At 34.6% G+C, this 16,365-nt stretch overlaps 1 protein-coding gene across 7 annotated transcripts in view; it reads right to left on the bottom strand.

Annotated features, from left to right (window-relative positions):
• arap3 (ArfGAP with RhoGAP domain, ankyrin repeat and PH domain 3) overlaps positions 1–16,365 on the bottom strand; it is a 59,276-nt gene that overhangs the window by 25,135 nt on the left and 17,776 nt on the right. For all 7 annotated transcript variants that reach the window (XR_015507522.1, XR_015507523.1, XR_015507524.1 and 4 more), the window contains exons 2-14: positions 14,636–15,654; positions 13,257–13,303; positions 12,344–12,426; positions 12,183–12,244; positions 10,392–10,598; positions 10,047–10,116; positions 7,936–8,056; positions 6,202–6,386; positions 5,886–5,992; positions 4,168–4,367; positions 3,246–3,331; positions 2,981–3,163; positions 922–1,063 (exon numbers count right to left, since the gene is read on the bottom strand). Coding sequence is in view for 2 of the 7 variants with exons in the window: in XM_087281533.1 (XP_087137659.1) it covers positions 922–1,063; positions 2,981–3,163; positions 3,246–3,331; positions 4,168–4,367; positions 5,886–5,992; positions 6,202–6,386; positions 7,936–8,056; positions 10,047–10,116; positions 10,392–10,598; positions 12,183–12,244; positions 12,344–12,426; positions 13,257–13,303; positions 14,636–15,582 (2,440 nt within the window). In the remaining 5 variants the exon portion in view is untranslated. The remainder of the gene's footprint in view (positions 1–921; positions 1,064–2,980; positions 3,164–3,245; positions 3,332–4,167; positions 4,368–5,885; positions 5,993–6,201; positions 6,387–7,935; positions 8,057–10,046; positions 10,117–10,391; positions 10,599–12,182; positions 12,245–12,343; positions 12,427–13,256; positions 13,304–14,635; positions 15,655–16,365) is intronic.

The raw sequence follows: 16,365 nt of genomic DNA, 5'->3' as shown, positions 1-16,365 counted from the left end.
TGTTGAATTTTTTTGTGGTAATTGTTTTTGCCATTTTTTCTTGAGTTTAATTGTAATATCTTTCAATTTCTAAATATGTTTGGTGACTAAAATATTATACAGATAAATTTTCATTTTCAAAATGGGGTGTACTCAATTATATACAGTTGAAGTCAGAACTATTAGCCCCCTTGAATTATTAGCCTCCCTGTTTCAGTTTTTCCTCAATTTCTGTTTAACAGAGAGAGGATTTTTCAACACATTTCTAAACATAATAGTTTTAATAACTCATCTCTAATAACTGATTTATTTTATCTTTGTCACTTCTATACAGCTTAAAGTGACATTTAAAGGCTTAACTAGGTTAATTAGGTTAACTAGGCAGGTTAGGGTTATTAGGCAAGTTTTTGTTTAGTGATGGTTTGTTCTGTAGACTATCTGAAATATATAGCTTAAAGGGGCTAATAACCCAGGGATGGGTTGCAGTTGGAAGGGCATCAGCTTTGTAAAACGTGCTGGATAAGTTGGCGGTTCATTCCGCTGTGGCAACCCCGGATTATTAAAGGGACTGAGCCAAAAAGAAAAGCGAATGAATGAAGGGGCTAATAATTTTGTCCTTAAAATGGTGTTTAAAAAATTAAAAACTGCTTTTATTCTAGCCGAAATAAAACAAATAAGACTTTCTTTAAAAGAAAAATTATTACTAGACATACAGTGAAAGTTTTCTTGCCCTGTTAAACATCATTTGGGAAATATTTAGAATAAAAAAAAAATTCAAAGGGGGCTAATAATTCTGACTGGTATATATAAAATCTATCTGACCAAATTAAACCAACACCATGTCAGCCAGGTGAAGAATTAAACCTAATGGTACTTTTTGTTGCTGATTAACAGACAAACTTCTCCATTAAGCAGAAGTGAAGTTCTGCTCTCTTCTCATACCTGCAGACTGTGTGTATGAGTAATGCGGCGACACACGCTTATCGTTTCCATTAGCGTCAGCAAGTCTCGCGGCCTCTGCCTCTGCAAAAATCTGAGTGACTGTTTTCAGCAGGTTCTGCTCGGTCACGGCGGTGCACAGCGCCTACAGGAACCAAACATACACACACTTAAACCAATGCAGCGCTAATGGACCATTCAGCCAAAGGACATTCAAAGCTCTATCAAAATAAAAGCCTTTTATTAGCTTTCTCAATTATTCACAATTCACAGCACTGCTGTCGGCTAATTCCAGGGGTGCAGGAGGTAGACTGGATGCACAAATGATAGTCTTGGTGAAGAATAATACACACTAATCTTGGCTTGACCGCCGGCATAATACTTAGATGGCTCTGGCTATATTAAGCTGGGCTGTCCTGTTAGTGCCGACTGTTCTAAAAGTTTTCTTTTGAAGCAAACCTATTATATGTGAAACGGCATCTGCTTCTGATGTAGGGAAGTGTTGTGGGTATTTCAAAATGAAGTGTCGGTTGCAGAAGAGGTAGAGGAAACGCAGTTATTGTGCAAAAGTATTAAGATTATGAGGCCCTGAAGACTTCGGAAAAAGCATTAGTCAAAACATTGCTCGGTGTTATCTGCATATAAAGGTCTGTGTAGATCAGCACAGAGACTTCAAACACTGCTAACTGTTAGAAAGAAAACAGGCTTGTCTACACTTTCTTTTTCGCCATCTAGTTATATTGTTCATTACTGGGATAATTGTTTTTTTACAATAGAAATTGTAATGACTTTAGATTTTAATTCAGTAATGATACTATACTGTATTAGTTTTGAATTTTACACCTGTTATTTATCTTTTTTACAACAACAAATCTATTAATAGTAGCCATTGCAGTATTTGAAATAGAAGCATCAAATTTAGCATCATTGTATTTTATTTATAGTATTTAAAAATTAAATAATTGTTATTACTATTATTGTAATTTTATTAGTAGGAGTACAAGATTTATTTTATTTAATATAACAAATTTTAATAATTATATATACAATTTTATTTTATTTACTGTGCACTTACAAATACTAGTAAAAATAATAATAATAATATTAACAATAATAATAATAATAATGATAATAATAATGATAATAACAATAATAATGATAATAAGAATGATAATAAGAACAACAATATAATTATAATAATCATAATAATATTAACAATAATAATAATAATAATAATAATAATAATAATGTCATTCTGCATTACGGTCATTTATTAGTAGTATTGAAATAATTATTATTATCTACATTCGTTTTATTGTGCATTTTAAAAAAGTTAAGAATTTTATTCAAATTTGATAAGATTTCTTATTAGTATTAGTAGTATTTTTTGCAGTAGCTCTTAAATTTTAAATAATGTTACAATAAGTTTAAGAAAGATTAAAGTTTTTGAAAATGACCTTGTTTTCAATAATTGGTATTTTACTAAACTCGTAGCATAATTTAATTTATTGCATTTTAAATGATCATTATACTAAATTATATACAATATTAAATACTATTATTATGTATAGATCTGGCATAAAAACATTATTTCAGGCCTCAAAGGTGCGCCTATTTCACTCACATTTGCAACAAAAAACTGTGTGGGAAGTGGAAAATGTATTTAGTCGCACTTGCAATTTGTTTTTAATAAGCTTTACTGATGACTTAATTCACTTGGTCAAGATAAAACAACATGTTCTTCCCACTAAGTTATGGTGTATTACGTTAGAAATCTATTGTGAATGTAGCACACATGGACGCTATTAACAACAGTACATCTCTTATATTGTGTTACTTTATTTATTTCATTGTTTGTTTATCATTAATTTACTATGGCTATAAATTATTTTCAGATAATATAAGCCTGTAACTACAACCACTATTACACTTTATTTTTTAAATATTTATTTAAAGTAAGTTCAAAATTAAGCCCGTTGAAGTAAAACCCAATGTTTCAGCAGCAATACTCAACACTTTTGATTTTCATGCCATGATCTATAAAACCCCCTTTCTCCTTTACCTTCAGCAGTTCCTCCTGGCTGCTAAAGCTAGGATGGGGGTGTCTGTATCGGCCCTCTTTGTACTTGTGGCTTATAAACTCTCTCCGCTGCTCTGGAGTAGCATCACAGTCCAGCTCTTCAGACACAGGAAGCCTGGCAGCCCAGAATTCATTGGCTCTATCATTGCCAAGCATTATGAAGAGCTACAACACATAAACATAAGCATTACTATGCAACACGTAACACTAAAATGCCCGAAATGCAGCTGTAAACACAAACCCTAACCTGAACGATCTCATTGCTCCACACGCTGGTGTCCAGTTTCAGACTCTGCACTTTAGACACCATTGTGCCCAGACCTCGATGTTGGCCTGCGGGCGGACAGAACAAAAGAGGCAGCACATCACTCTCCACACACCATTCATTCACTGTGTTTGGCCTACAAAGACTTCCTGATATGGTGCCTCTGAGCCACTTTTATCTGCATGGAGGACCTCGTGTGAACTCTCAAATGAGCTTACAAACTCTTAGCACCATCTGGATCAACCGAGACGCTACCATTGCTGCTTAGTCACTGTTTGAGAATGCAAACCGTCCCACACTAAGTCAGACTTTATAACTGTGAAATTTAATGGAGTAATGGAGTAAACAATTAATTAAATATATAAAGGTCATCATCTTACTTCTTCAGTGGATGGATTGCATTGAGAATTTCAAACATTTTTCTAAAATGTTAACAACAAATATGCAAATGAGGAATTATTTGATGAAATGTGTAATCATTTGCATATTTTTTTAGGACAAAAACAATCTAAACATTTGATGAGATCAGGTTTTTGACATATATTGCAGTCAAAAAATGTTACATAGAAAATACTGGAGAGAAAAAACTATTTGTAGAATAAAATGTTTGTATGTAATCTGCAAAATTATGTATGAATTGTTTAGAAAAACCTTCAGAATATAGATATATAATATATTTGATGTATTTAAATGCTGCAGAAGTGGAGATTTATCCCTTAACTAATTGTAAAAAAACAGCCTTTGTGTTTACAGTGTTTACTTTGCATTAGAGTGAGGAGTTACTGCATGAAAAGCCAAAAGGCCAAAACGTTTTTGTCTGCAATGTCTCAGCTGAAATTCTAAATGCCATCAAGCTGTTAAAACAGTCTGTTAAGCTGCCACACACACACACTCACACACAGACCTGCGCAGTTTTTACAGATGACCACACAGAGGTTGATTGATGCCCAGTCTGGATTGATGGCTTTGCAGTCTGCGCAGATCTTGTTGGACCTGTTGGACCAGATCTTCTCGGCCACCTCGTAGTCAGAGAGTGTTTCGGCTATAGATTCCTGCAGGGCCTCCATCCAGTCCCGCTTCTCACGATCCGTCTCTGCCGTAAAGCTGCAATGGTGCACACGACACTCTTAATACTCTACCTGCATAGATCTTATTAAATAGCTCTAGTCTATGGAAATAAACCACAGTGTGTCTTCTGTGTGTGTGTTTGTTTCATAGAATATACAATTAAATGGACTTTTTATGTTTATTTATTGTTTACAGATCTTAAAATTTCAAATAGTACTGAATATTTTTTTATAAACAAATAATATTTTAAAGTAATGTTGTAATAATTTTTTATGTAATGTAATTTAGCATAATTTTTAGATAATATAACATTCTTTATTTATTATAACAGCATAACAATGTAATTTAATATATATAATATGATATAGTCACTTTGGAATTATAAGGTTCTATTTGCGTTCTAAAAGATTATGATATAGTGAGCTTTAAAGTTTTTGCATTCCATATAGCAAACAATATGCTACAATGCAACAATACTTATCAAGAAATACAATCAGCTAAATAATCGGCTAAATAATTTAATTAGAAATATATAAATTGGTGTTGTAACAACATGTTGATGCTTGAGAAAGTACTTTTTTTGCTTTCTGTAATATTTATATAATGTTTTAGGATGGATTTTTTTTTTAATTAAGCATACAAGGCTGTGATAAATATCTTTTTCCAGTGCAGATGTTAATTTTATGTAATTAATATGGTGCTATTTATTGAATTTTATGCTTTATATGAACTATTTAACTTTACTTATTGAATGAAATGTCCCATGAATTAAATTAAGTATTTGCCCTCCAAGGCTTAATATAAAATGTAAAAACTCTAAAAGAAAACAGACAATGAGCAAATGAGTTTAATAAACACTGAAAAATGTTTCACTGACTATATAAACACAAATAAAAATATTTCACATTTAATATATTACATGTTTTAAATAACTGTTGCTTTTTCAACAATAAATAGTTTAACATTTCATCTCATTGTCAAAAAATGCTGATTGGCTCACAGAAAGAAGGTTTCAACCTTTTATATTAAACCTTTTTTGTTTTTTAAATAAAAAGTCTTAAAATTAAATAAAACTTATGAAAAAAAGTCTTAAAATGAAATACAACTTAGAAAAAACATCACATGATGTAAATAAATGATGTCTTATTAAATTATAAGAATATGTGAATAACTCAATTTTAACAAAAATGTTACAACCTTAAAATTCTATAGTGACTATAATATAATATAATATAATATAATATAATATAATATAATATAATATAATATAATATAATATAATATAAATTTATTAAAAAGTACAAAAAAAAAATCTACATTTCACCCATTAAAAACATCTACACAACTGATCAAAATTGCACATGATAATAATTTGTATTAATGCCTTAACCGTTTTTAAATTATGGATGTAATAAATAAAAATAGCGTTATTAAATACACTACAAACATCAATATTACAGATTAAACAATGCTTTTGCTCTGTTGTAAATGGCTTAAGAGGTTAAACATGTACAATCTTCTTAACAAAAGCATAGCGTGACTTCAGCCGTTTACCTGAAGGTTTTATAAGGTGTAATGAGATCAAAGCTCTTGCCCTTCCCATCACGAATTGTAGCACCTCTCGCCTCAATTACTGTAATTCCAATCCCATTTTTAAAGCACTGTGAAACACAAAAGAGCCAGCTTTTATTTACAAATCACTAATAAAATAACTTGCATAATTTTTTGTTAAACTGCACATATTCTTTGAGAAGTTACAAAGGTTTTATAACACTTGAATTGCATTTTGTAAGGTAAAGCAAATCACTGGTATTAAATCTACAGCGGTATGGCTATAACACAATTAACTATAACGTGATTAACTAATCACCTGCTCACTCTTGTACAACCAGATCTGCTCCATTATAATTGCGGTGTAGATCTTTGACTTGGTTCCTTTGAGCTCCAGGAAGCCGCTCTTTTGGCAGTGACTGCCGGGGCCAAAACGTGGGCGACCAAAAACCAGCTGTTCTTTGACCCGCTCCTGCAACGTGCTGCACCATTTGCTCCTCTGGACTACAAAAAGACATAAAGCAGGCCTCTAGTAAAACTTCAAATACGCTGTAAAGCGCTGTTCTACAGATCTATTGTAGACCTTTTTTCCTTTGATTTTTTTTTTATATTGAGCCACTATGTGTTTTAAGGACAGGTCATATCAAAACCACATCATCCGCCATGAAAAATGCTGACAAGGTCATTTGCAAACACAATGACATTTTGGGTTTTGTCAAAAAGCAAAGTAAAATGAATCTATTATCTAAAATTAATCTATTATCTAGAAGTTATCTATTTTCCTCAATCTGTAAATGACACAGGCTAATACGATGCAAGGTAGTGCATAGAGCTCATCGGTCCAAGTGCAGGCTAGCTAGCATCAACCCGTCTATTGACCCCGAGTGTGACGTGTCATTCTGGTTCACCTACTTTAATCCATATGTTTGGTCCTGTCCTTCTTTGCTTTCTTTTTGGAGGCAAATTTTCCTCTTACTGTCAGCTATTACCACTGTTGAAATCACCCCATGTCTAATTATTAGTTTATTTGTGGCTCTATTGCCCGAGCACACTTTGCCCTATCATTTTGTAGACTTTGTAGCCTTCTTAACCCATCTGGCTAAGCGATTATTTCTTCTGAACTGGAAGAGCCGTTACCCTCCTTCTCAGAATTGTTGGATAAGAAATTTTCTTTTTTTTAATGAAATTAGAGAATATTAGGTACTCTGTTCACCGACCTAGCACTATATTCATTCAATTGTGGGAACCCCTTTGCAAACATGTTCAAACTTTTCAGCTTGACTTGTCTCCTTCTGATTGAGTTCCCATCCCCCAGTTTCCGGCTTGGTACTGGATACTAGTTCTGGTCAACACATTGTAGACTTGTTTTTTCTGTATATAAGATTGCACTAGTGTTTTTCCTTTTTTATTTATTTTTTTATTATTATTTATTCATTTATTTTTAATAATATTATAATTTTTTGCTCAAAACACTCTTCAGTCTATTCGCTTATTGTTACATATTTATGTTGTCCTTTTTTCATATTTTTGTAATGTGTTTTACAATCTATAATCAATATATAAGTTATCAATTTGTGGCTCAAGCAAAAGATCAGGGTGTTGGCAACTGCATGGTTGCGAGTTCATGCATGAACTGATGAAATCTACACAAATGAAATGAGTTATTTTGAATGAAAGTGTCTTTAAATATAAAATCCTTAACTTCATAAATTTATCAATGTAAATTGTCAATTGTAAATTGAGATTGCATGAACTGATGAAATACTCCTTAAATGCAACACAAGTTATCTGCTGGAAGCTCAGTTAAATCGCTTGATGTTATCGATGGCATGGTTATGCATTCAATTCCCATAGAATGCATAAATATCTTGAATGCAACATGTCACATCTGCAAAGTGATAAATGTCAATACAAAAAAAGGGTTACTGCTTGGAGTTTAAGCAGGAAATCATGCTGTTAGAGAGAGTAATGAATTGATTCCCAGAGAATGAAAGCACTGATGAAATGGACACCTCAAGAAAAGGTTAAGAATGTCAAAAAAAGCAGCGCTTACCATCATTATCAGCTCGGAAGACAAATGTCCGGTGACTTGTCACTATCTCAAATTTGTTGTCTTTGGCTAGACGGGCCATCTGTATGGCAGCTAAAGGAATCACACCTTTGGGATAGGCATCCTGAAGGGGGAAAAAGACCATTTGTGTTAGGAATAACAGTGTAGCAGCATATGCGGCATCTGCAGAACACCACAAAGGAATGTGTGATGTGTTTATATTTTACAGATCTTCAGGAAGACTGAAATGCATAAAACGGTCACACATCACGATGAACCAGTTGATTGTAATAAACACATGCTGTACTATAAATTTGAGAACAATAAACATCCTACCCAGCCCAAAATACCATTTATTGGAACTTCCAAGCATGTATCATACCATAGTGTATCATAACATCTCCCATACCAGCTGAGATGAAAGGCTCCAAAAGAACAAAAATGTGTTTGTCAATCAGCTCCGTCTATTGTTCTGGCAGTTTACTTATCATTCAATATCGGTTTCGCTCTTGGTGTGAAAAGGTAATTCACAAAGATTTCTTGTTTTCTTTTGGTGTGTGAGGTCATTTAAAAGTCAATAGCATCTATTCAGTGTTGTTCAACTGTTTACCAATATTCGGGATAAGGCAGTGATGGTTAAAAACTATATTTAACAGTGAACAGTTCATTAAAAGTGACCGAATACAACATGTATATTTGTCTGCATGCTGATCTTTTTGACACTAAATATTCTTCTTTTAGTTACAGAATGCTTAAAAAAGATCATGATTTTCACTAATATTAAACAGCAAAACTGTTTTTAAATGAATGTTGATAGTAAACATAAATCAGCATATTTAGTGAGGACACCAAATAAAAATAATTTCATAAAAATAAACATTTAAAATAAATGTAAATTTGAAAAAAAAATCCATTTAAAGTAATTTTCTTATATATAATTTTTGAACTGAAAACTTGATGTGTTTTTATCTGTTCCAGTGCTTCCCACGGATAGACTCTACTTAGGGGGGCCGCCCAGATATATTAACAGCCGCCCAAGCATATTTGGTGACAGTTTTATTTACCAATATTATCTTCCATTTACACTTTTTTTTGTATCCACCCAAGATAACGAAACATCCACGTTTGATTAATCAGTGGAAAATCTACTCTCGCCTTACACATTTCGTGTACAAAAAAAAAAAAAAACACTTTGTGTGTGCGCAAGAACTGTCAACAACAATTCCTCAGACAGTCTCATGTGGTGTGCAGAGACCCACAGAGATGCGCCTGTTAAAATTTTTAAAGTGTGTCTGGCAACTACGACCGTTGGTTCTAAATCTCCCAAAATGTCTAGTAGTTGACTTTTGCTTTTTGCATTGCTCGCAGTAGGTAGTGCTGTTGCCTCACAGCAAGAAGGTCGCTGGGTTGCTGGTTGGAATCTCGGCTCAGTTGGCGTTTCTGTGTGGAGTTTGCATGTTCTCCCTGCGTTCACGTGGGTTTCCTCCGGGTACTCCCCCACAGTCCAAAGACATGTGGTACAGGTGAATTGGGTAGGCTAAATTGTCAGTAGTGTATGTGTGTGTGTGTGTGTGTGTGTGTATGTTTCCCAGAGATGGGTTGCGGCTGGAAGGGCATCCGCTGCGTAAAAACGTGCTGGATAAGTTGGTGGTTCATTCCGCTGTGGTGACCCCGGATTAATAAAGAGACTAAGCCAACAAGAAAATGAATGAATGAATGTATTTTGCACTGTCTGGAGCCAGCACCTAAGCTTTTCACTCATCATAGCACACGTGCTGCTGATGATGTGACAATAAAAGTGGTTTAAATTGATTTGATTTAAATGTTATGCCAATAAAGCAACCTGGGTAAAGGGTGTGTTACAATCCGGCTACCAGTGCAAGTATATTTCAAACCTGTGGGTTTTACAGTTTTACACAACAATAGTATTTGAGGAATCTAAAAACACCAACTTTAAAAATCAAAGTGCAAAACTGAAAATTGTCTTCTAACCATACCTCTACTGAAAACATGATTTTGTTAAAAAATAAAAACAAATAAAAAATGTAATGAATGCATGATATGACTTATGAAACCCTAAACTTTCATAACAGCCCGTTCACACACAATCATACCTTTTCGCTCCCAAAGTACATTAAGTTCTTCCCGTCAAATTTCACATATCGTTTCTGGAACACGTAGTTTCTAAAAAAAGAACAGAGACGGCATCAGAGAAAAACAACTACATCACACGTCACAACTGTCCCAATGTAATAGGTCTGAAATAAGGTCAGAAGGAAGTGAATCTAGACACTGGCAGCTGTCAAGCAGAGGACAGGAACAAACAGCAGGAGCCACAACACACAAAAGTGATGACAAACCGGCCATAGAGGACAGACAGGAAGCAGAAACTGAAGCCACTGAAGGAGATGCAGAGACGAGAGGAGATCAGGAGCAGGAGGCCCGGTGGAGGCTCGTACCCTTGAGGAGAGAGTTTGTCCAGCCAGCCGCTTAGGATTGGCGCTGCCCGCTCTGACAGGGAGGTGAAGCTGGCGTAGGGGGAGATGATGTCCTCGTCTGCTTCACTGGAGCACAGGTTGTGAGGGAGAGAGAAGGAGTGCGAGGATTCACCTACTGTACAGTAGCCTGGAGAGTCCAGACGCTTCAGCCATGAGTGATTGTGATGTCTGTGGGGGGAGAGAGAGTGGATACAGTACTGGAGTTTCATTGTGTTCCAAAACATCCTTACAACAGCTTACAGTTGAAGTCAGAATTATTAGCCCCCCAACATACATTTGTGGATTAATACATTAATGGAAATAATATTTTTCAAGACATTTCTATACATAATAGTTTTAATAACAAGTTTCTTTGCCATGATGACAGTACATAAAATTTTACTAGATATTTTTCAAGATACTAGTAATCAGCTTAGAGTGACATTTAGAAGCTTAATTAATTATGGCCCGTTTCCACTGAGTGGTACGATACGGTAAGGTTCGGTACGCTTTTAGGGTCATTTCCACAGTTAAAAGATACCAAATAGCAAACTGTATCATACTACTTTTCGTAAAAAATAAAAATAAATCAAAGGAGGGCTAATACTTTTGACTGCAACTGTGAAGGAATAGTTCATCAAAAAAATTCAACTAAGGATTGTCCTAAGGATGTCTTACTGTTGTCATCAGTGGCTAAGTGGTTAGCACTGCCACCTCAGAGCAAGTTCATGTGGGTTTCCTCTGGGTGCTCTGGTTTCCCCCACAGTCAATGAAATGAATCAACTAAATTGCCCACAGTGTGTAAATAGGAGAGTGTGTGAGTGTTACACAGCACTGAGGGTTGTACTGTTGTGGTTGGATGGGCATCAGTTGGTAAAACATTTGCTAGAATAACTGGCAGTTCATTCTGCTGTGGCAGCCACTTATTCCAAAGCAGGGAATAAACTGAAATGAAGTGAGTCATTTCTTTCCCTTATTGAAGAGATATTCTGAAGAATGTTGGAATGCAACAGTCATTGACATCCATACTATTTTTTGTTTGTTTAATGGATTTTGCTTTCCTGAACATTCTTTAAAATGTGTTCAACAAAAGAAAGAAAATCATAACTTTAGAATTACTTGTGGGTGAATAAACGGTGAGGAAATGTTTATTTTTGGGTGAACTATCCCTTTAACAATGGGAGGCTAATATGGAATTGATGCAAAGAATTTAAAACAGAAAGATTGATGAATAAGTGAATGAATGAATATGCTGCCAATAGGGAAGCTATGTGAAACTGAATCATAACATTTAAATTGCTTGGTATTGGAATAAAATCAATGTTAACTTATTTTTATTGAAGAGAGAGTTCTCATTTTGTTCAATTTAACTTAACTAAAATAACTAAAACTAACAATTAAATAAAATTAAAATAAAATGATTCATATATTAAACTTCAAAATGAATATACAATATAAAATATTATATAACATCTGTTATTAATAAACATTTTCTTAATTTCTTAATTTCATATTCTAGAGAACTTGCCGTGTAGCACATTAGCCATTTAGACGACTTATTCTACAGTTTTATGCAAATTTCAGGCTTGACAGCATGCTTCCCCATTTTCAATTTAAACAACCAGAAGAGCTGGAAAATTGTGCTATAATTCTCTGATTCATGCATGTAAAACACTCAGAATCAGGGGTTTTTAACAACATGAGAGTGAGTGAACACAATAAAAAAATTCTGCAAGCTATAAACACATTAAAGAAATGCCAAATCATGCTTACCCATGATCTCTCAGTTTATCTTCTTTATTTGAAGTCTTTTCTTTACTTTCGCTTCTCTCAACCTGAACACATTCAACCAAATATGCATGCAATCTGTTTGAGTATGTAACGCATAAAGAAAAAGCATCTAAAATGAAGTTCTCTCACTTTAGGTTTCTCACCTCTGAATGCTGATATTGTCGCTTGCTGTGGAAAACGGTTTCACAGTACGGATTGATCATGTCATCATCTTCCTCAGCAGATGCTGTACAAAAGGTAGCATAAGATAAACGAATAAGCAACATTAACATCAGATTTAATAGTCATGAAAAACACACTCAACTAAATCTAGTTTATTTTATGAAAAATATTAGATATTTATAGTTCAAAAAAAGCTCTCATATAAAACATATTACAGCATTGTGCGCACATGGGTGGAAACTTTTTAGCACATTGGTTTCACATGTACAGTACTGTTTAAAATGTTTCCTTTTTTTTTGAGTGTCAATAATGATAAAATGTCTTTGAAAAAAAGATTCTTCTTATGAAAAAGGCCGTTTTTATGTTTGCCAAGACTTCACCATTTATTTTGACAAAAAATGCAGTAAAAAAAACTGTAATACTACTGTGTAAAAATTCAGTAGGAAGAAAAATATTTTCTATTCTTTTTTTATCTTTTAAAATGCTATTAACTCCAGTGATGCAAAAAAAAAAAATCTGCGTCATCGCTACAGTCTTCAGTATCACATGATGCTTCAGAGGGCATAATGATATGTTGATTTGTTGCACAAAAAATATCTATTACCATTGTTTTATAGTATTTTGTGGAAAAAGTTAAACATTTTTTTCAGCACTTAACAAAAAAAAAACTGATTGCACTATTATTTACAACAGTAATTTGTTGATATTTACAATATAACATACAACAGTCTTTGCTATAATTTTGATTAAATAAATGCATACTGGCAAAAACAAAATATATAAATTTAGTTGAAAATATTTATACATTTCATACAAATCTTTAGTGCAGTCATATTGTACATGTCAGGACATTTTAACATCAAAGCACCAAATAAATAGTGTCAATAAACCTACCAGACGTTCTTTTAGAGGATTCACTTGAGTTCGACTTTTCTAAAGTGCTAGAGAGACAGAGAGAGAAACACATTAGTTCGTCAGAGCAAGAAACAGCATTTATATCACAGTAAAAAGAATCAGCATAATATAGATTTAATGCTGCACAAAAACGATGATACAAAAGTTTAGTTTGCCAATAAAACAAATGACATTTTTAATTTTTAAATCTTTGTAGTGCTTTCAGTTGTTTAATTAAATTTTAACCAATATCTCCTTTTATCAGTTTATAAACATTTTAGATTCAGTAATTTACCTAAACGTAAACTACATTTTCCATTTCTAAAGAAAACAGCGGTGGAACAAAAAATAAATACTTTTTAAGTTGACTGCTTTTCCCAACATTCTTCAGAATTTCTTCACTCGTGTTCAACAGGAACTCAAACAGGTTTGGAACAAGTTAAGGATGAATAAATGATAACAGAATTTTCATTTTTTGGGTCAACCATCTCTTTAAATGTAATTTTCCCTTCCCTTCCTTTCCATTTTGTCAGTTTGTCTTTTAATAGGTTTCATAATTATAAAAAAAAACATGGTTCTAATTGATATTTACTTGTTAAGAGCACAAGTACCTTAAAACAACCTTAGTGTAAAGAGAGTCAAAAAAAAAATCTTATATCTTGGGTCTAAAACTCAATTCCTGGTAGGGCCGCAGCTCTGCAGTTGTACTAATCAGAAGAGTCATGAACACCTTGATTATTTGGATCGACTGTGTTTGATCAGAGTTGGAGCAAAACAGTGCAGAGCTGCGGCCCTCCAAGAATCGAGTTTGAGACTTTACATTTTGAATAAGCCCGCTTAGTGACTTCCAGCGAACTTCCTTGCCTTTATACAATCGCCATGTTTAAGATCTGGTTTTATTAAAACCAATGATCTGCACTGCCTGATTGAGATATGACAAAGAATGTCTTACATCTGACAAGAACTATACAAGAAATATGGAACTTTATTGTACCACAGTATTTTCAGTGGAGTTTCAGCGCTCGCCACTGCTCCTGGTGGCACTTGTGTTTAAACAGCCTTTCATCTGGTAGTACACTCAAAGAGCTACATTAATGCTTGAGTCTATTTAACTGACTATCGTTTATTTAAATAACACTATGATGCTCTAAGAGAAAACTTATGAAATTAAAAATAGTCACATAAACCTTTCACCTGAAGTTTATTAGTTGCTGAAAAACACTTGCTGTGCATTTAGCCCATTGCTTTCCCAAAAATGTGCACCATTCAATCAGAATCAAGCATTCAACAGAACCATATTGTAATATGAAATATATTTGTCAGTGAGACATAGCAGTAAAGTGTCAATTAGTAACAAACATTTAGCAAAAAGGCTGTACCTATGATTTTCAGTGGATGGACTGGGCTCCTGACGTGGAGGGGGAACGGGTACAGAACGACTCCAAAACACATGTGGAGTGTCTGGTAAAGTGCCACAGTAGATTTCATTAGAGACCATCTCTAGCCCTGAGCAGGGTGGACTCGGGGGGGATCCAGGTGTGTTAGTGAAGGGAGAACACTGATAACTGGATGGCGAGTCTGGAGGGGTACAGAGTGGTGGGGTGCTTAGACGCTCCTGTCCCGACATCCTCCTGAACGTGGATGGAGGAATCCCTCGATTTAACCTGGGGGGAACCGGAGGTAACGGCCCCTCACTCTCTGGAGATAAAGCAGTACAGCTCAGACTTGGCTCTAAATGGCCCTTTTTAGATTCAGTAGCTGTTTTAACAGTGTCTGTACTGGATGAAAGAGAGGATGAATCGATTACAACTGGATCCTGAGATGACTTTCGGTGTTCGTGTTGCGTCGCTAGAGAGAATTTGTCTCCTCTCAGTTTGTGGAAGACAGTTCTTGGTTTTGGTACCGGCTTTACAACACTGGTGCTGCGTTCCGAGAATGAGCGCTTGACTTGTGCACAAAGATTGGGGGCAGAGCTGTTGCGTAAGGCTTGGAAAGTGGTGCCAGGAGGTTTTGAAGGGGAAAGAGGCTTGGCTTTGACAGGAGTTACATCGTGAATAGCGGATTCTGAATTACAACGATCTAGCGATGGCTCTTTGCTTTGATGTTGGCAGATCAGCTGAATGTGCTCCACCAGTTTGAGGATCCGCTTCCTGTGGCCGGTGGCAGCGACTCCGACCCGGTTCAGAGCGGCATTGTCCACATGACAGAAGTCTCGGGCGAGAAGAAAGCCTGCCTGACGGAAGTGGTCCAGATACCTCTCCAGGTGGATGGAAGCCAACAGGTCCTCTGCATCTGAGCACGGACCGATTGTTGCCATAGTGTGCATGAGGGCTCATTAGGCTGCATGCGGAACAGCAGCAGATTTAGCCAAGAGAAGAAGACCACACCAGTTCTTCATCTGCGATATCAAAAAGAAAAAAAAAACAGTGATAAAAAAGTTTGCTAACTGTTTCATTACACGCAAAACCATATCACTAAAATACTAAAGGTTATAGACCAGGAATGGGCAAACTTGATCCTCGAGGGCCGGTGTCCCTGCAGAGTTTTGTTCCAACACTAGTCAAACACACCTGAACAAACTAATCAGTGTCTTCAAGATCACTTGAACTCTATAGGGAGGTCTGTTTAAATAGGGTTGGAGCTAAACTGTGCAGGACACCGGCCCTCCAGGACCGAGATTGCCCACCCCTGTATAGACCCTCTGTGTAGTAAATAAATAATGTGCTGAATAACAACTAGATTTATAACACAAATAATCCCACCAAGGCACCAACAACAATACTTATCCATATTTAATTGTTGTTACTAACAAAAATATTAGTTATAATAAAGTTATAAACCTTTTTTTATTAATATACATTATTTATTTATTGCTTAATTTATGTTGTTGTTGTTGTTGTTGTTGAAGAAATGCAAAAAATGCTTATTTTTTATTATGTATTTAATAAAAGTATTATACATTTTGCTAATGTATTATTGTATTGTATTTTAATCAAATCTTCATGTTAATCTTCATCTCTTCATTAAAACAGTGTGTATAGTTTATTAATGCATTTTAATAATAATATTAATAATAATAATAATAATAATAATAATAATAATAATAATA

Source organism: Danio rerio, chromosome 14, assembly GCF_052040795.2.
Source record: "Danio rerio strain M-AB ecotype USA chromosome 14, GRCz13ab, whole genome shotgun sequence".
In the NCBI taxonomy this organism is placed as follows: Eukaryota; Metazoa; Chordata; class Actinopteri; order Cypriniformes; family Danionidae; genus Danio; species Danio rerio.
Note: the sequence above shows the minus strand (reverse complement) of the source record. Positions and strands in the feature narration are given on the sequence as shown.